The following is a 20,460-nucleotide window of genomic DNA, read 5'->3' as shown; positions in this document are numbered from 1 at the left end:
TCAGCCACTGAATGGACAAGTCCCTTTGGGGTGTGCGACAGGCCAGTTGGGAGGGACTACTAAACAGAGGGGAACCAGTGGGAAGATGACCACCCTGGTCAGATGCATTCTGGAGTGTATGAACATGGTGAGCAGGCAGCAGCGAGGAAGCTGAAGTCTATTGGCCAAGGCTCCTTGGTTAACAGAGGAAGTAAAGATGAGCGTGAGGGTTCAAGTAAGAGGGTGTGGCCAGAAAGTAATGCGCAGGCTGAATTGGAGGGCCAGGGGAGGAAGAAATAGTAGCTGTTTCTGTTAGGGATACAGGAATAAGTTCAGCCTTCAAGAGCCTTAAAGGTGCAGATTCATAAGTAAGTTTCTCTCTGTGGCCACCACTTTTCCATGGGCTCAAGATTCCGTAAATAACTTGCTTACAAGTTACATTCCCAGGGTCATTCATCAAGACTTGGATTAAGTGGTTCCAGACAGAGGCTTACAAAGTTGCGTGGTTTTTTGTTTGTTTGTTTGTTTGTTTGTTTGTTTTTTCAATAATCTGAGTAAATCTAATGCAGGCTTGCAAATACCACTCCTATGACACTGGAAGACGTGGTTGACCTCTCCAGCTCTCACTGTTGTCCTCCCTTGAAGCAACCCACCTATGGAGCTTGTGAATAGGAGCCAGGAACAGACAAGATGGAAAGGTAAGAAGGAAGTCATCTCCTTGTGATCACGGGATTCAGAAGCAAGGCAGGGGTGGAAGCGTGGAGGAGAGAGTGGTGGGGGCGTCTAGAATGAGAAGAATCTGAGTGAAGGAGGGAGATTCTGAAAGACGGAGGTAAGTGGGGCTTGAGAACGTAAAGGCTACAAATCCTGAAGTGACGTGGGCCTTGGGGCAAATGCTGGAGAGAAAGAAGCCAAAGACCCCTGTGCTCACTTCTCATAACGGTCCTGGAGCCACCTGAGTACCATGCTGTTAAAAGGACACTTTGATAATGAAAAAGAAAGAGAGGATAGAAACAGGGGTTTGTGGGACACAGTGAGAAGGCAGGGGTACTGTGTGGGGCAGGTATGAAGGCAGGGGCACTGTGTGGGGCAGAGGCATTGTTTGGGGCATGGGGTGAAGGCACAGGCACTGTGTGGGGCAGAGGCATTGTTTGGGGCATAGGGTGAAGGCTGGGGCATTGAATCAGGGTTGTGTGGAGACTCTGAGGGTTTTGCCCTCAAGTGCTGCTGGGTGGCTTGGACAGGAGCTTGTAGCTGCTAGTGCCAGTTGAAAAAACCTGAGCTCAGAACCCCAGTATGCTATGCAGATTTAACCCAGAGGAACAGCCATTTAACAGAAACTGGAGGTTTGGTCATTGGGTCTCTAGGAGCTGTCTAGTGGACTATAGGCGACACTGCTGTACTGGTGCCTCACCTGAGGAGAAGTTCAATAGCCCAGATGTTTCCTTAACTGGAGCATGGTGATGATAAGATTGCAATGAATTGCCCCCATGCCTGATACTTAACTCTGAACATATCTAAATTGTGTTTCTGCAATTTCACAGATGATGTTTAAGAAATCTGTTTTTCTCTCTGCATCATCCCCTTCTTTTGGCTTTGTGTGCAATCGCTGTCCTCCTCTCCTGCAAGTTCCAGTAATGCTCACATTTATCTGTCTCATTAAGCACTTCACACTGCAGTACTGGATGGAGCCAGGCTCCAAATCTCCCTTCTTCATGCTCTAAGGACATGAGCTCTTGCTCATGGCCTAGAGCAGGCAGAACTTGTTGGCACACTGCTAGAAAGTAAGTGAGTTCCACAAGAGACATAATTGTGGCCCACAAGCTGAGCCTGGCCACTCCCTGCTACACCCAGGGCTGGCAAGCCTTTAAGAGCCCCAGGCTGCAGGGGGACTTTCAAATGACTATAGCTACTCAATAAAGCTAATGGATGCATGGAGAGTCCTTCTTTCCTAGCACTCATGACATGGGCCACCATCTCTAAGGTCCTGGGTCATATTGCTAGAGACCATGTGTAGTGGTTTGAATGAAAATGGCCCCCATAGGCTCAGAGGGAGTGACACTATTAGGAGGTGTGGCTTTGTTGGAGAAAGTGTGTCACTGGAGGTGGATTTTGAGGCTTCAGATGCCCAAACCAGACCCAGTGTCACTCTCTCTTCCTGCTGCCTGCCCATCCAGATGTAGAACCCTCAGCTACCTCTCGAGCACCATATCTGCCTGCCACCATGCTTCTTGCCATGATGACAATGGACTAAACCTCTGAACCTGTAAGCAAGTCTCAATTAAATGTCTCCCTTTATAAGAGTTGCAGTGGTCATGGTGTCTCTTCACAGTAATAGAAATCTTAACTAAGATAATCCTTTGGAAAGGGTCTTGTATTCCCATTATTTCTCAGATTCAGAACAGAGGCCCAGAGAAAGCAAGCAAGGCAGCCATCTCCTTCTGTTCTTGTAGTTTGCTGAGTTCTGAGCAACAAGCAACACCACAGCTTGTCTGTCACTTTGGGTCTCGGTTCTGCCAGCTGCTGTGGCTGGTGTCTTCTCTGCATCCTGCTCTTTTCCCAGCTCTGAGGGTGCCTGGGTCCAAGGAAAGTAGGTGATGTAATGTGCTATCTGAGTTGGCTTCTGCCTGAAGCTCTGTCTCTGTGGCCATGTGTCAGGAAGGTGACTGGCGTGATGAGAAAAACCCATTGCACACATTGTCACCAAGCACTGACCAGAATGATCATCCACTGTCTATGTTTTGTTCACTTTTTCTATTCACTTTCTCCTCTTAGTCTATTTCCACACCCACTGTTCCCATAATCTTGAATTTTTGTTTTGTTCTGTTTATTTTTAGTTGTTTTTTTTTTTAACTTGCTTCTGTCTAGTCCTTCTTGCTTGTTGCTTTTCCACAAAGAAATCTAAATGTGTGATGATGAACCTGAAGTGTTGAGACTTCAAAGGCAGTCAAAGAAGACTGTCAAATACCATATGTAGACCAGACACAGCTTGTGAGAGTTGACACAATCACATACTTAGGCTTTGCACATGTGTCTGGAAAGTATGAATATACAGGGTATGGGTGTGAAAGTTGCCCTTCAACAGAGTTGGTTTTAGGGCAGATGATTAGAGAAGAGAGAATTTGGTGGAGGGGATGGCCCAAGTAAACAACTTGTTGATATGTGATTCCATACCAATTGGCCACAAGCATCTTCCATGGGCTGAACTAAAGAAGAACCCAAGCAGCAAGGCCCTGGAATTAAAATGCCTGGCTCAAGTCACAGTTCAGCTGTTTACAAGCCAGTGTGATCTGAGTTGTCTGCTCTCCACTTCCATACTTAGAAAATCAGGAGAAATTTAGCACGTACTGTATTGGCTCAGTAAGTGAGATAAGCATGAAAAGACCCTGGGGAGTGGTCCTGTACCTTGGGTTTATAGTTATGTATACTTATGGTGAATTGAGAATAGGAATAACACTGTGGGTAACCAGAAAGGGTGGGCCAACTAGACACTTCCACTTTTCTCTATGGCTAAATCTTTGTCTCTCAGTCTTAGCATCAGAATGAGCCTTTGTGGATACCACAGAGGACCTCTTACCCAAAAGGCCATCATGGGTCAAAATCCCAAGCTCACTGAAAGAATTTTCATAAGCCAGTCAACTAAGGAACAAACTGCACACTAAGACCCTCTAGGACATGCCCCTATATCAGCTTATCACATCTCAGTCCTTGAGAGTTGAACTTTTGCCACCATTAATACAAATTTTTGATCATGACTTACTGTAGTATATTCATGAATCAGAAAAATTTCCTTGACCAGCTACTATGTGTGAATCTCCATGTCAGATCATAGAGATATAGCTAGACATGGTCCCTATGTCCATGAATGTTACAGGATTGGGGTGGGGGAAAGGGGAAGACTTGTTGTGTCAAGATTATGTGCTTATCTCTTAGAACAATGTGTTGTACCTGCTTGAGGCAGATACTGAATGCATGTTTGTTGAATGGACGTTGTGTGATTATAAGGGCACGTCAATATAGGACAGGTGTATAAAGTGGGGGTGTGTGTACTGATATGCAGAGAATCTAGGGAAACCTTCCCTTCAGGAATGGATGCTGAAAGTGGGCTCTAATTAGGTGAGTGAGACCAGGTGACTTCTGGGCTTGGAGAGTGCTGTAGTTAAAAGGCAAAGAAGACTTTGGAGGACACAAAAGCAGATGTCCTTTTGGCCAATAATCCTGGCAGGTATAGGAATAGAAAGAGTGATCAGATGGGCCTGTTAACAATAATGTTGGTAGACACAGGAAAGAATCATGGCATCTAGCATCCACAGAAAAAGATTCAATAGTTATAGTTATTTGATGAACTTTTCCTTACTGACAATTCAGTCTTTCCAATTTCAGCTCAGTAATCTGAGGCCTACCATCTATGATTGTTTTCAAAGTCACATATCTAGATTCATTTATTTAATTTATTTAATTAACCTTTTTTTAATCCTCTCATCAGCCTTTTTGAGGCAGGCACAAAAATTCCAACAGCCTAGTGGAGGAAAAGGGAGATGCAGGAGTTTGACTGACATGTGGTTGAATTGAGATGTGAGTCTATTATGACTCTACTATTAACTGAATGATATTCTCCAAGATTCTAATGTTAAATGTCTAGCCATGAGCATGAGTATAGTTGGATATGGAGTTTCTAAGAAGGTACTTAGGTTAAATGAGGTCATAAAGGTGGAGTCCCTCGCTAGCATCATCAATGTTTCTCTGAGAGTAGATGATACATGAGACAGCTAGCTAGCTTTCTTCTCTTCTCTTCTTTGTGACTTCATCTCCCCATTCTTTACTCCAGTTGGAGCTACGAAGAAAGGCTATGTGAGGATACAACTGCTATTTCTAAATGACACAACTCATTCCCTATTGACAGCAGAAAAGGACAAGAACTCAAGCCAACTGGTCATCATTTCTAGGCTCCTATAGTGGCCAGATTCTCTCCTCCTGAAACTTTCTTAACCAAAGGATTGAATGAAGGTCAGAGTCCAGATAACACTTTAATCTCAACCATTTTTGTTTAGTGCTATCATGAGTAAGGAACAATCATGTGTGCTCCTCAAGCTCTGTCAGGGTATGTCTTTCATACCTGGATTCATAACTGTATAAATTGATAGTTGAAAATAAAAATGTTATAATTTTCCATAAGACAGAAATAGACATGCCTTAGACAAAAGTAGAGCTGCCAGGCTTTCTCTGGATGCAGAGCTGAGGACCATCTATAGTGGTATCTGAATATCTGAGTGTGTGGGTGAAGGTATCTCTGCCTCATTTGATTACTCTCTGGGTAAATACTCTGGTACAGGATAGTATCTGAGTTTGTGTTTCATCTAACATGCATCTTTCCCCTGTATATAGTTTGGCATTATCCAAACTCTTACATTAACCTGTAAAATGCAGGTAATAACTTGTCCTGATCTACCCTGACATGACTCCAAGAAAGCAAGAAATATTTAGGAAATAAGACATTGCTATCATGAAAAGTAAGCTTAAGAACTTCCACTTCAAAATAAGAATTTTAGCACTAAGTCAGAATCCTTCCTTGTCTTGGTAAAAGGGAAAAAAAAATAAAACCATGCATAGGAGGGGAACTTTTCCCTAGTGACAGTCATGTAATAATCTTTTTGGTCTCTGGGGTGTGTTCTGTTCAATGTACCTCTGTGTAGACACAGCAAAGGGCTCATCCTTGTTAGTCGTGGTCCACTAGATGTTTATTATGGAGTGGCAGAGTGAATTCATTTATTCTAAGCTCCCTAATCAAGTTCCCTAAGTTTCCATGGAAGCCATTGCATTCTACATGCTTGTTATCCAAACGGTCAAGCCATACCCCTTTGAAACCTACAATAGAGAATGCATTAGGAAAGGGAGCAGGCAAGCCTATTTTTGCTGTAGCCTTAAAATACAAGAGCATAGGCATTCAGGCAGGCAGAGGAAGGAAGGAGCATGCTGTACCCACCTGCCACTGCTGATGAGGGGCTTATTTCTAAGACACACACAGCACAATGCACACACAATGCAGAGAGAAAACAAAAGACATAGATCACACATTTCAGATGGTTGGTGGACAAAGTTCAATACATGTCAAGCTCATTACATCTGAAGTGCACATGGAAACATGGCTCTCTCTCCACTCTGTTCATCAGATGCTTCCCCTTCATCAAATCTTGGCAAATAAACACAGACACACACATAGGAAATACCACCATAAACTGACTCTGGTCTATGGGATGAGATGTTGCATGGGGATATGGACACAGCAGTATGGGAAGATGGAGTGAGAAAGAAGCACTTCCATAGTAGCCATGTATGGCTCCTCCTCCCCAGGCATCTCCATCCACAAGGAGATATAGACCTCATAGGAGGGCCTCCTGATGGGGACTCAGGCTTCTCTTCCCCAAATATCCCCTTGTATGAGAAGACGGCCTGGTAATCCACAAGAGAATCAGGATGACAAGTGTTGACTTGGCTTAAAACTAGGACTGTGATCCCAGGAGCATAGACTCTTACTATGGAAGTTATCACATCTTACAATTGCTTCTCATTTGTTCCCACAAACTTCTGTCTTCTTATTTGTCTTCAGATGACACTACTGTTGAACTGTCCCATGGTTCTTTATCCCATACGGAATCCACAGTCTCAGTAGACTCAGAATTTGGTTTACTCCTTTTGAAAGGAGCAAACCTGGCCACAACAAATTACCTTGGAAATATGACTGCATGGCATGCCAGAGGAATGACAGGAAGGAGTCTTTTTTATTTAAGGGTGGTGGGTTGAACAATATGGATGGAAACAGCCCAAGAAGACTGTGCCTATTACCCCTTCAAGCTCCTGGAGCTCCCTCACATGGCCAAGCCCTCCAGATCCAGGCTTCCTGCACTCACCATACAGTGTGATGCTGGCATTGGTGTTCCCAAGCTTATTTGTGGCCACACAGGTATAGTTCCCATAATCCTTCTCTGAGACATTGAAGAAAGTCAAAGTAGATATGCGGCCTTTGTTCTCAATCCTCACTCCATCCAGGCCAGTGGCTAACCTGCAGTAGGAGAAAGCACTATTGGTCTGGACCCACCATCAAGTGAAGCAGCAGGTATGAAAAGAAGGCAAAGGTGAGTCCTAGAATTACTTCCATGAGGTCCTATTCAAATATCCTTTCTTCTGACTAGGCCAGCTTACCAACATAAGCCTTAAGTGTCATGTCCTTTATCGGGAAGAAAAAGAATCATCATACCCAAAAGACAACTCACTGGAGCCTACCATGTCCATAACTAATCTGAGATTCTAAAACAAGGTCAATGCATTTTGTCGACTTCACAGCTTCTTCCATTTTTTTTTTTTCTTCTCACTTCTGATTCTAAAAGGAAACTCAGTTACAAAGGAGGGGATGACACATTTTTATCTTGCTTTATTTTCCCCCTGGAGTTTATTTCCCTCCTTCTGGGGGATGCATGATCAATCGGCTCTGCTTCAGAGTTGCCCCAGTTCCTTCACTCTACCTGGCATCTTCTTTGAACCACTGGAATTCAGCCATGGGGACAGCAGAGGCTTCACAGCTCAAGATGCCCTTCTGACCAACTGAAACACCAGTGTTCTTGGCTTTTGAGATATACGGAGGATCTGTGGAAACAAAAGCAAGCAAGCCAAAAAAAAAAAAAAAAAAAAAAAAAAAAAAAAGTGACTCCAGGGAGCAAGACACATTCATCCACTGATGACACCCCTCCTCTTACTAAAACAACCATTTATTTGAGGAAGAGGTTACATTTAAATGTGAAGATATTATATTTGCTTCTCAGACCTCCAACACAATTCTAAATTAGTCATGGTCCTTACTGCCTGAGAGCTCTGAGAGTCCCTGGAAGACTCCAGCTGTAAATGATAACACAGGTGTTGATGAACAGAGCAATCTGATAAAACACTGACCTTCCTGTTGGCAGGTCCTTCAGTGTGGGGCTTTGAGAAAAGGGCATTGTCACTTCTAGATTGTTGGTTTAATCCCCGCCCCCTCCCTCTGGAGTCCCAGCAGATCAACTCACAGTTTACAGTGATTTTTACTTTCCGCACATCAGGAGCGGCAACATCGTTCAAGGCGCTGCACTCGTACTCCCCAGACTGGTCGCGTTTAATGTCAGAGATTTCCAGGTATTCATCCTCGCTCACAAAGCCCTGGCCTTCTGGGAAAAGAGGGATGGGGAAGAAAATAACATCGAACTGTTACTCTAGAGACACAAACATCACCCAGTGCGAGAGGGTAAAGGGAAGTGGCAAAGCTAGGGTATGGGGCTAAACACCCAGCAAAGAGATAGGGTGTCGCGAAGTAACACGTTCTCTGATGGAGTCTTGAATAAGTGTAGTTACAGGCAATTGCATTAACTTATTTTAGAGCATTTGATAATAATGGACTATCAATATTTTTCTTCAATGATTATTATGAGTTAATTAAGAAAGTGCATTATAAATACCCCAATAAATTAATAAAGCTTGACAGCTTAAACAGATATATGATGATCAATAATATAATAAAACATTGCAAGTAATTTTAGGTTTTCATAAACAATATTTTCATTTTTTCATTGTACAGAAATGCCTTTGTATATAAAATATAAGCTAACTAATTCCTTGTAGTAAAAGATAAATGTATTGTATTTCACATTTTAATACAAATAAATTCAAAGTTGCTAGTTCACTTTCAACCTGAGACAGATTAATAAATAACCAGCTCAATTGAGCCGTTTCACAGTATGTATATATGTATGTATGTATGTATGTATATATATATATATATATATATATATATACATGATAAACAAATACAATTTTAGTTGTCACTTTAAAATTTAAAAATTTAAACTATAGTGAAGTAGACTAGGGAACTGATGAATGAGTTATTTTGTGTAGCTGTAGAAATGCATGAAAACTTGTCAAAATAAACATAGTAAGCAATGGACTTGTAGTTGCTAGAATACCCCCAAAGAGTCCATACCTGGTTTTGTGGGTCACTCTTACACACTTATAAAGTTAGCAGTTTGATATCCAAAGTATTTGAAGGTTGAAAAAATTGCTTCACTTTAATTTGTTATTGCATGCTCACAGCCTAGACCCTTCCATTTATCCCTCATCCTCTACCCTGGTCCATTGCAAAGGGAGCAAGCTCTCTTTTCTGAGTTCTGTTGAAATACTATGCTCAATAGCTTGAAAACTCAAGCAGTGTGAAGGCCAAAAGGCAGAATCATTTTCCTTTCTCACAGACCTGCTGCCTGATCCTTTGTGCTCCTGAGATTTAGGCCAGCCAATAAAGCCCAAGAAACAGAGTCATAACTTTCCCCACCACCCCACAGGCATATTCTGACCCAGTGTGTGCTTGTTGAACCAAATCTATGTCCACACTGGCTATAGGCAGCTAAGTGCTGTATCTATGGGGAGCACTGGAGGGGGCCTTTTGGAGTATGGCGATTTCACACCCTAACTGCTCTGGGTCTAGGCTTTGGGGAGCTTCCACAACCTGTGCTGTCCATGTCCCATTGCTTTTTGACACTTGCTGCCTTCCTCAACTCTGTTCTCCAGCTAGAATATAATATTAGTCCATGGATGCTGCTTATTAAAGCCATCCCTAGAAAGTATGATGCCTTAGGAGAACGTATTTCCAGGACCCTTATCTATGGAAATTATTTCAGTCACCCCAGGCCAGCACCTCTGACAGTTCCATCCTCATGAGTCTGAAAAAACTTTGCATTGGCCAACAGACCTCAGGACTACTTCACAGGCATGTGAGTTAGAGCAGTTGGCAAATCCAGCTGAACCAGTGTGGCGATTGAGTATTAAGTGTAGGAGGAAGAGGCCCCTGAGTGTCTGGAATGGTAGTCCCTACCCTCCTAACCTAGCACTCCAGTACCAGTCTGCAATGGCATTGCCCTGAAATTGGTCACCAGGCATAGGAGAAGATCTAAGAATAGCTGAAAAATATGTTGGGAATCATGGGGTCTCCAGAACAAGGTACAGAGACCCATTTGCTGGAACTCTAGGGTGGTGTGGCTGGTCAAAGCCCTCCACCTCACAGTTGTCCATACTGGTTCTTGGACCAACTCCACAGGGTTCAGTAAGGAGATGTAAACACCTCCTTTTTTTTCTTAATCTGAATTCTGATTTCACTTAGTATGAGAGTTTAACAAAGATAAATCGCTTTTCCTCTATTGAAACTGGGTTGACTGACCCCTGGGAGATTTTTAAAAGAGTAAAACAAGAATGAGATCAAACATATCCAAATAAATCTTGAGTCTCCAGTCTCACTTTGGTTTTTGACAATGAATAAATGTGGAAGAATGGGGAGTTTGGCTATCTTTGGTAAGAGCCCATTGTTCTTTAAAAGAACATACTACAGAATACTTGCCACCATGTAATTAACTCACAGTGCATTTAATAAAATAGATGAACTACCTACAACGGGCTGGGCAGGAGCCTCAAGCAGGGCCAGTGTTTTCTTCTGTGGGGAGAATAAGAAAGCACCAGCTCAGGGTAGACACTGGAAAGATGCCCAGGAAAAGCTCTACTCAGGCTCAAGAGTGCCTATTGATGGAAGTATTAAGGCAACTCCATGTAGTTAAAAGGGAGGTTTATTTTGTGGGGTAACTTACAAGCAAAGGGATAGGTTACAGGGTCTGGGAAAGGTAAAGTGCAGTCCAGCAGTGTTCTCTGGAGAACTCTGTTCATTCTACCTCCAGCGTCCAGGATCACCAGGAACCAAGAGAGCCGGCACTTCCTGAGCTCGGGTCTTAAGGGCTCTTGGGTTGGACCTGCCTCATAGGCATGACAGTTACCTGAAGCCTGAATGGGAGTAATACTTGCAGGTCAAAGCTGGAACAGCTACCCACTACAAATGACAGTCAACTCAAGAGTACAGTTGTACAGACTGAAGGATGGCTTCACATGACATGGATGCCACATAGCTCTGTGTGTGTGAACAAGAACCTCTGGGCACTCTGTGGGAGATTCCTAAACATCCTCTGGAATTCGAGGGTTGATTTTTCACTGTCTGTAATGCTGTTTTCATGGGATGGATATATAACAGCACAAAAGGAAGAAAGAGAAGGTGCAATCCATGCAAGGTGGGGGTCCTTAAGATAATACTACCTCATTAAATGAGAAAACAGATTTTGTCAAGTTTGTACTATAGAGGAAATGCTTCTCAGATTTTAATTTGCATATAAACTTCTTGGGGACTTAAAAAATCATGTACTCATTCAGGTGTTTGGAGTGGGTTCCAGGATTCTGAATTTCTCACAAGTGCCCAAGTGCAACTATGCTGCTCACCTGAGAACACCTTCCAGCAAGGAGGGCATCAGGCAGACGCCAGTGCTGGTGCTGTCCCAGATAATCACAGGCTTGTGACGGACTGTGTCTATGCTGTAGTTTGGATCTTAAATGTTGCCTGACAGCTCATGTGTCAGAGTCCCTGTGAAAAACCTGACACTGTTAGGAGGTAGTCTTTTAAGAGGTGGGATCTAATGGGAGGTTTTAGATGGATGAGGTGTGGCTTTGGAGGTGATAGGGGACCATGACCCTCTCCCCTTTTCCTCACCTGGATATGAAATGAGTGGTATTGCTCTGGACTATGTTTCCACCACGATGCACTGCCTTGACGTAGGACCACAGTGAAACAACCAATCATGACTTTCAGTTCCCTCAGCCCATGAGACACAGAAAACCCTTTGCTCGTCATACTCAGAACATCTCAGGCATCTATCATAATGATGCGAATCTAACTCAGTCCATGATGTGATGAGCAGGTCTGGAAGATGCACTAATGCCCCCTCATGCTGAGATCTGCCTGCACTGCATCTCCTCCTCAGGAGCTCAGAGGACATACCAAGGCTGAGGCCCAAACCCTTGAAATGTGTTTCCCATTGGCTCTCTATGACTTGATATAAAACATGCATCTCCACAAACAATCTTCTTTGCTGAACTGTGGGAAGAGGTCCAGTGAAGGTGATTTAGATGGCCCTAACTACTATGAATGCTGGATGAGATTTTTAAAGCACAACCAGTTAAGACTGTTGCACACTGGGAGCCCTAGGATCCTGCAGGACAGAGGCTTTCCCTGCACTTTCTAATAATACTGACTGGAAACTTCTGACTCCATACTTCAGAGAGGAGGCAGGAAGCAGAGCTTGAGGGAAGCACAAGGTTGGATGGTGGGAAAATGGAAAGATGTGCTAAAATGAGGAAGGTAAGAGAGACAGAGCTGGGACATGCAAGATGCCGGGATCCTCGGGATTCTGAAGACATGTATGAAGGGATTTCTTTTAATAAAGGCTGCCTGACTATGATATTTTCTCAAAGGACATTAAAGCAGGAGTCTAAGATAGTTCCCCAAATTTTCCCTAGGTGTGATGTTCTACCTCAAGCTGAGGACCCAGAGGCTTACACCTTCTGCCATCCCCATTAAAGGTTATAGAAATAGGGGTATTTCTTTGGAAGTATGGAATATTTCAAGAGAATATCTCAATTCATTATACTAATGAGACTGAGATCTATGTAGCTACAAATGGGGCCCTGCTAGGGTGTGAGAGGTCACCTCTTCTGACCCAGAATGTGTACTTGGGGTAGAGTGGAAAAGTCATGGTTCTACGGACCCAGGTGCAAGTTCTCATACACTTAGGTCCCAGAACCGCTTTATCACCAGGTCCACCTCTGTCTTTGGCATGGAGATGTAGACAGAAACTAAGTAAGAGAAGGAAATGTGTGCCTGGGGCTTACTCTCCTCTCAATCACCAGCAGGTGTTTAACTCAAGCCTGTCATGATCCAGGAGCTGTGTTGGGCACTTTATGTGTGTAGGGGTGCGGGGCAGGGTGGCACCAACAATATAGAGAACAAGACTAATTTCATGAGCCCCAAACTTCAAGCAGATTTTACTTTGCTCTATCTTTAGCTTGGTATTTCAGTTCCTTGCTATTTCCAGATCTCTCACAGAAGATACAGGAGAGCAGGAAGGTATCTCACAGCTGGAAGTAATGTAAGTATTAGGGGATGAATAGATCAGACAGGAAGTCCAAGGAGACACCCAGAGGCCCCCTGACCCACTTCCTCTCCCTTCTAGCCCAAGCCCCAGCCGGCTTCATGTAGGCCATCTGTCTTCCACCCGAGCATCCCTTCTGTTTCTCCAGCAGATTCCTTAGGGCACAGTTGGAAGAAAGGGAGGTCAAAGACTTCAGCCTTCCATGGTTGCGAGATTATTGTTCTGGACAGAATCTTATCTCTTTTCTCTGAGAACCCCTGGGGACAGTTTTAGACTGTGTCCTTCCCCACACCTCTCTCTCTCTCTCTCTTGACTAGACTGTTCATGTCATCAAAGTCACTAGCTTCTTCTTGAGGCAAGTCCAGCCCAGCTCTCCTATGGAAATGATTACGTCACCTCAGGTGCCCCTATCTCTGCCATCCTTTTATACATGCTATTTACAGCTGCAGGTCTATCTACTGAAACTGCTCTGTGAAGTTAAACACCAGCACCTGTCACAACTTTGCCATGAGACCTGTCAGGAGGTGACACAGGGAACATGCCCAGAGGGTGAGAGCCAGTGGCAGGAGGTAATCACAGAGGGAAACTGGAGCATCCAGAGGCAGAGTGAGAAGGGAGAGCATGGGGTGGGGAGCTCTCAGGAAGAAGAGGCAGGAGGAAATAAGAGGCAAGAGAGTAGCGGTGCTAGACAGTGAACTCCATGGAAATCCTTTTGCTTGCATGAGGACTGACCATGAGGCCCAGAGACACGAGCGCCTACTGATGATCTCCAGGGAGGTTGCAATCGAACACACATTGATTGTGTGCAGATTTTTGACCTCTCACCATACAGCCAGGCTTTCTAATCTACCTAGGCAAATAGCCTTTTGTCTTTTCACTGAAGCCAGGCAGCAAGTCAAGCTATCAAAGGACAAATGTTTTGCTCCTTTACATCTAGAGTATACCCTGTTTAGAAGACAGCAGGCACTAGCTGATATGTCTCATGCTTGGAACTCTTGCTGTGGATTTCTAGAATAAGATAAGACCTTAGGAGAAACACATCCCACAGCTTCTGCTGTAAGGTGAATGTGGTGTGGCAGAAACCACCAGACATTTATGTAGCCTAGTGTGCCCATATCCTGCCATTCCATTTTCCTCCTTCTGCAGGACTGGTGCCAATAAAACATCACACACACACACACACACACACACACACACACACACACACACACACAAACATGAAACAATAGTTGATTAGAATACAGCTTTCTATCTTTCAGATTGGACTAGAGCTAGGCTGGGAATCCAAAGCTGACTCAGGTTCTTAACACTCCCTTTATGGGCTGATGCGCTAGGATGGCATGGAACACACACATGACTTAGTACCCAAGCACTGGCATAAAACTGAGCCTGAGCGCTAGAGTCACCAAAAGTTCTGACTCAGGAGACCCAAGAACCTACAAAGGTGAGTCAGGAAAGAAATGAGCACTTGAGGGTAATCCTTTTCTTCTTTCCTTCCTTCCTTCCTTCCTTCCTTCCTTCCTTCCTTCCTTCCTTCCTTCCTCCCTCCCTCCCTCCCTCCCTCCCTCCCTCCCTCCCTCTCTTCCTTCCTGCCTTCCTGCTTTCCCTCCCTCCCTCCTCCCCTCCATCTATCTTGTAAGACGAATTGCTAAACGGTTTTATTAATAAAAAACATGGAGCCAGATATTGGGGTGAAAACTGAGAGATCAGAGAAGTAGGACAAGCTACAGCCAACCTCACCTCACCAACTGCTCAGCCTCTAGAGAGAGCTACTTCCTGTATATCCATGCCTATATCCTTTCTGTGCCTTGCCATCTTACTTCTTCTCTCTGCCCAGATACATCACTTTTCTCTTTCTTCCCAGCTCTATCACTTCCTGTCTGTCTGTACAGACCTCCAGACCTCTATGGTTAACAAGTTTTGGTAATTAAAGGCATGTGCCACCATGCCTAGCTTTGTTCCCAGTGGGGCCTTGAACTCATAGAGATCCAGATGAATCTCTGCCTCCCAAATACTAGGATTATAAAAGTGCATGCTACCATTGCCTGACTTCTATATTTAATATAGTTGCTGGCTTTTTTCTCTGATCCTCAGATAAACTTTATTGGGAAACACAGATAAAATATCACTTTCCTTCCTTCCTTCCTTCCTTCCTTCCTTCCTTTCTTTCTCTCTCTCTCTCTCTCTCTCTCTCTCTCTCTCTCTCTCTCTCTCTCTCTCTCTCTCTCTCTCTCTACCTCCTTCCATCCCTGCCTCCCTGCCTCCCTTCCTCCTCCCTCCCTCCCTTCTTCCTTCCTTCCTTCTTTTTTTTTCTTTTTAAAGACAAGGTTTCTCTGTGCATCTCTGGCTGTCCTGGAACTCACTCTCTGTAGACCAGGCTAGACTCAAACTCAGAGGTCTACCTGCGTCTGCCTCCTGAGTGCTGGGATTAAAGGCGAGCACCACCACCACAGGCAGGTAATCCTTATTTCTCTACCACAGATGTATATCTCCTTATCTAAGTCAATGATATCTTAGCAGTTAACAAGTGCTTAGCCACCTGTTTCTCAAGGGTGAGAGAGAATGTGAATAGAAGAAAGAAACACTGCCCTCTATGAATTTGATGGCCCAAACAGCATCTCTTTTCTCTTCCTAGAGATCTCACAGAATTACTACTCTCAGCCACATACTTCATATCACAAGAGATCCCTTCTTTATAAAATTTTCCTAAAAGATTTATTTATTGACTATTTTGTCTGCAAGCATATCTGTGAACCACTTGCATGCAGTGCCCTTGCAGGTCAGAAGAGAGTGTCAGATCCCCAGGATCTGGAGTTACAGGTGGAGTGCTAGGAATAGAACCCAGAACCTCTGAAATAGCAGCCATTGCTCTTAACCTTTGAACTATCTCTCTAGTCCCAAGAACTCCCTTCTGAAGTCCAAAAATATTGGTAATAGGAGTGAATTTGGACTTAGTTCAGGTCATAGCATTGGAAATTCAGATCAGCTCAGGTAACCTGGGCTTTGAATGTTTGTTCTTCCTTCAGTATAGTAGTTGTCTACTGTCTACATCACCCACGGGACAGTAATGACATGTTCCATTTCTTTGACTAGCTCATGGCATTTGTTGTGTACCAAACATACAGCATGTGTTCAGGTTGTCCCCTATAGCTAGAAGTTTACATATGGAGTCTACACAACCTTTTCTCTTATTTGCTGCCCTCCCCCAGTCTTCTTTATACCACTAGTCTTTCTGCACCCCTTCCCTTCCCTTAGAGGGATACTGGCAATAAGCAAGCCTAGGCTCCTCCTTAGCTAGATAGAAGAGTGTGGACTACAGTGCCTCCTTGCCTGCTCCAGGCTCTCAGATAGGCTGTTCCCTTCTTTGCACTAGAGTTAATGAAAAGTGCGACAAACCCACTATTTCCTTCTCTCTTAATTAATACAAGCAATTGAATTGTGCTGAAGTAATTTTGGTTGGGAGACTGAGCCCCTGGGTCAACAACTCACTTGCCGGCAGTGACAAAAAGTGCTTTGTCTTACGCTCAGAGAAGGTTTCTCAGGCTGCAGCTGCCAGCACCTGCCCCATCCAGAATGGTGTGCTGGCTGGCTGCCTTCCCTAAAGTTGACAGGGATGATGACAAGGTCAATGTGCTCCTGTGAAAGGTAGCTGAGCTTCAGTGGGGGGAGGAGCATGTCAATGAAGATGCTGCAGCTGCTAGTCAGTGGGTCTCCAAAGCTCTGTTCCCATGTTCTGATTGGGGAAACAGGACCACAGAAAAAGAAAATGAGTCTAGTGCCTCATCCAGGATGAATGTTCTAAGAGGGATTAACGGTCCTTCTGGCATGTGGAGTAGGATAAGGGGACATCTAGGGACTCACAGGAGACCCAGTAGGAAGGGCCTAGATTTTATGGTTTGCTCACTATCTCCTGTCAGCCTTGCTCAAGGAGCAATTCCAAGATGGCCTCTTGTGCTAGAGCATGCAGGTTGATTATTTAGAGTGGTAGTCAGGCATAGGCTCCTTCTCAAAGTTCCCAGGGTACTCTAAGGAGTAAACAGGGATGAGAGTCCAGGGTCACAGATGGGACTCAATGCCTTGACTTTCCAAGTGCTGGTCTTGCTCATCACCTCTTCTGAGATGTCACTCATGGCCTTGGAGTACAAAAATCTGTGCATATCTTAATGTGTTCAGATCTGCCCACTGTTGGTGTCTGTGGAAAAAAAATGTTATGAATTTGACACCAGAAGTTTTATTGCAGGCATGACTCAAAGAGTCCTTGCTGTAGTACAAGGCACTACAGTCAGGGTAGGGTTGAAAGTATCCACTGCTGTCTGTCCGTGTCCAGCAGCTGCAGTGCCTGCCTCAGATATTTCAGCAGAGAGAGTAGCCTCTCTCCAAAGCACAGTGAGGAGGCCTATAAACAGAGCTGGGTTATGTTCTCTTTTCTAAGTGGGGCTCAGTATATGTAGGAAGAATTAGGATACAACCTTTGTAAAAGTTATTTATTTATTGAGATTATAATTATGTGATTTTCCTCTTCTCTTTCTTGCCGTTCAAACCCTTTCATACACTTTGCCTTGATCTTTTGAAAATTCATGGCATCTTTTTTCATTAATTGTTTTAAAACACATACAGTATATATGTGTGTGTGCGTGTGTGCATGTGCGTGTGCGTGTACGTGTGCGTGTGTTCCTAAATACATAAGTACAACCCACTGAAACCTGAGCTGAACAAGGACAGGAGTAATAGGCATGCAAACATGGACAGAGTAAAGTCCAGGAGGCCACAACCCTACATGAAGAACTACAGACAAATAGAAACGCTGAGAACACACCCAGAGAAGAACAGACTCTTCCTTATCTAATACCAAATTGGTCAGCCCTGAAAACATACACACAAGCAACATTATGCAGACTGCGCAAGGTGTACTTGTGTATTTAGGGTGCAGCATTTTTAGAACGCAGATGATGCTATTGCCTTATTGAGTGTCATACTGACTGAGTGGCACATATACAGGCAGTGTTCCTGTGAGGATGTAACACATTCCTTTAAATGAATGTATGGGGTATGTGCCAGGGAAAGGAGATAGCGGGAAGAGAGAGAGAAAGAGAAAGAGAGACCAATCTACTAAGCACAGTAGTATACTTAAAATGCAGCTATTGGGTTGGGCATAGTGACATAACAGCAATTTTGAGGAAGAGGCAAGATGAAGCATGATAAGTACAAATTTGAGGCTAGCATGATCTATACAGAGTTTAAGTCCAGCCAGGGTCACACAGCAAGATTCTGCCTAGAAAAAAATAAGAGTAGATAGCATTTGTATCTTAACAAATAACCTAGTATAAATCACAAAAACAACAATTCAGACCCAAACAGTGTACAGATGGAAGAAAAAATAATCATTCTAAAATAGTGGAGCTTAAACAGCTAAGTTATTGACAAAGTGTTTAAAAATATTGGAACACTGTTATTTATTTTATAGGTTTTCTTCTTATTATTACTATTAATTACACCCCAAACCACTAGCTATTATGTCTACAACACAGAGGAGGTGCAAGTAATTCTGAGTGGTAAGAATAACAGCAAGCAACAGGGAAAAAACAAACCTCCAAAGGTCTAGAAGAGACACTGCACTTGGTCTACACACATATTAAGAAGGCTGGACTTGATCCTGCTGCAGTCTAAGCAGACACTGCCTCTGGTTTCTTCCAGAAAATGGCATCTTGGAAGAACTGAATGCTTTGGACCACAATGAGGTCTGTAGTTATAGAATATCAGAATTGTTGAAGGGCATTCACTTTGTTGAACTGGGTTCTTGACCCATGGTGGAGCTCAGAATCAGCCAGGGGCAGGTTGAAGAGAATGTTTTCAATGATTTATAGTAGCAGAGAAATGTGTGGGTGCTATGTCCCTTGGTTTCTTTCTAACTTCTATGTGTTCTGACTCTTCACCCCCACAGTTTAATTTAATCTTAACCTTCCTAATGACATTTGTAGCCAACAAAGGCCCCTTTTCAGCTCATATGGCTACAATGGAATGATGTTCAGTGTCCTAGTGACAACACATGACATTATTCATGTGTGAGATGGGAAGTTTTGTTTATACAATAATGCCATGGAATGAAAGTACAATATACACAATTACATACAGTATATAATATTTCTTAATAACAATTTTTGTTGTTACTATATACTAAACTTCCACTGTTAATTTGGAGCATATACATCCTATTTTTAAATTTTTTTGCTGTAAATAGCTAGCTGTGTCCACTAACATCAGCCTCTTAAACTTTCACCTTACAGTATTCCTCAATGGCATTTCAAGTGTGTGTCTAGTATACCTGCTCTATGAAGCTCACATAGTTGCGCACCTCTTAGGACCTGTCTCCATGATTTATCATTGTATAATGACCCATGTTGCCTTTGTTATTTATATAGAATGTTTGCCTGGGACAGACCCAGTGGGCACTGTTCTTCTCAGTGTAATTATTAAAAGTGTATGCTGGTTTAGATGACAAAACAGGCCAACACAGTACCAACACCCCATTGAAAGGTGTATCATCAGGCCTTGGATTTCATCTGCCTTGGCTGCAAAGGGAGCTGCCTGAGCCCTCAGTTTTCAATGCAGTTGAGAGCCAGTAGCTTTGCCCCAAGGAGGCTGTGGGCCCTCATATGTATGACTCTGCTGGGTCAAGAAAGAGCCTGTGTGCAATTATTCTCTGAAAGCTCGGGGTCCATCAGCTGCACATGTCTTTGATGAGAGAGATAATAAACCAACAATTGAAGGCTATAACAGCCAGAGATACTGCATGATGGGACCTAGCTAGAGTCCAAAGGATCATTGAAGACAAGGCAGATTAGACATCAGAGCAGGGCCTTTGTGAAATGGTTTAGATGGGCCCCAATGTTATAAGAAGCTGCCCTAGGGCCTTTCCAGACTGTGGGGAAATGTCCTTGTAAGAAAGGGCAATACCCTCATTTCATCAGGTCAGGCCTGCACACTGCCTAACAACGTTCACTTCATCTTTCATTGCTTGCCTTTGATTCTAAGTTCCCAACAGCGCAGCCATGTGACAATGATGGAAATGAACAACATCCATTAATACTTTTTAAACACCCGTATTAGCTTCCAGGCAAAGCACCCACTAGCTCAGCCCAATTGGCATGCAGGCAACAGCCAGGGACATTCTGCACACTTGGCAGAGCAGAAAGGTCGGAGCTCTGAAGCATTGCGGAGAGATAGCGCTGTTCACACACTCAGCACTTGCCTGGGCAGCATTCAATCCACATTCAATCCACAGCCTGCTCCTCATGCAGGAGGGGCCCCTTACAAACTGCCCTGTCAAGGACTCTTCTTGCCTGTGCTTTGGATTGTTTTAGGTGGTAGTCTTAGTCTTGCATCTAACTTCAGCTGTGATTAAACTGACAGCTACCCAAAGGCATCTGTCCTCTCTTAGTGCAGTCAC

The 20,460-nt window shown here is 43.8% G+C and overlaps 1 protein-coding gene across 5 annotated transcripts in view; it reads right to left on the bottom strand.

Moving 5' to 3' along the window:
• The window catches only part of Opcml (opioid binding protein/cell adhesion molecule like), a 1,142,273-nt gene that overhangs the window by 9,588 nt on the left and 1,112,225 nt on the right, over window positions 1-20,460 (bottom strand). For 2 of the 5 annotated variants that reach the window (XM_036193682.1, XM_036193680.1), the window contains 4 exons: window positions 8,037-8,174; window positions 7,500-7,620; window positions 6,888-7,039; window positions 5,963-5,989 (listed from right to left, as the gene is read on the bottom strand). In XM_036193682.1, coding sequence (XP_036049575.1) covers window positions 5,963-5,989; window positions 6,888-7,039; window positions 7,500-7,620; window positions 8,037-8,174 — 438 coding nt within the window. The remainder of the gene's footprint in view (window positions 1-5,962; window positions 5,990-6,887; window positions 7,040-7,499; window positions 7,621-8,036; window positions 8,175-20,460) is intronic. The other 3 variants (XM_036193681.1, XM_036193683.1, XM_036193684.1) reach the window with 3 other exon arrangements.

This window comes from Onychomys torridus, chromosome 7 (genome assembly GCF_903995425.1).
Source record: "Onychomys torridus chromosome 7, mOncTor1.1, whole genome shotgun sequence".
In the NCBI taxonomy this organism is placed as follows: Eukaryota; Metazoa; Chordata; class Mammalia; order Rodentia; family Cricetidae; genus Onychomys; species Onychomys torridus.
The sequence above is the reverse complement of the archived record's forward strand: the minus strand, read 5'-3'. Positions and strand labels throughout refer to the sequence as shown.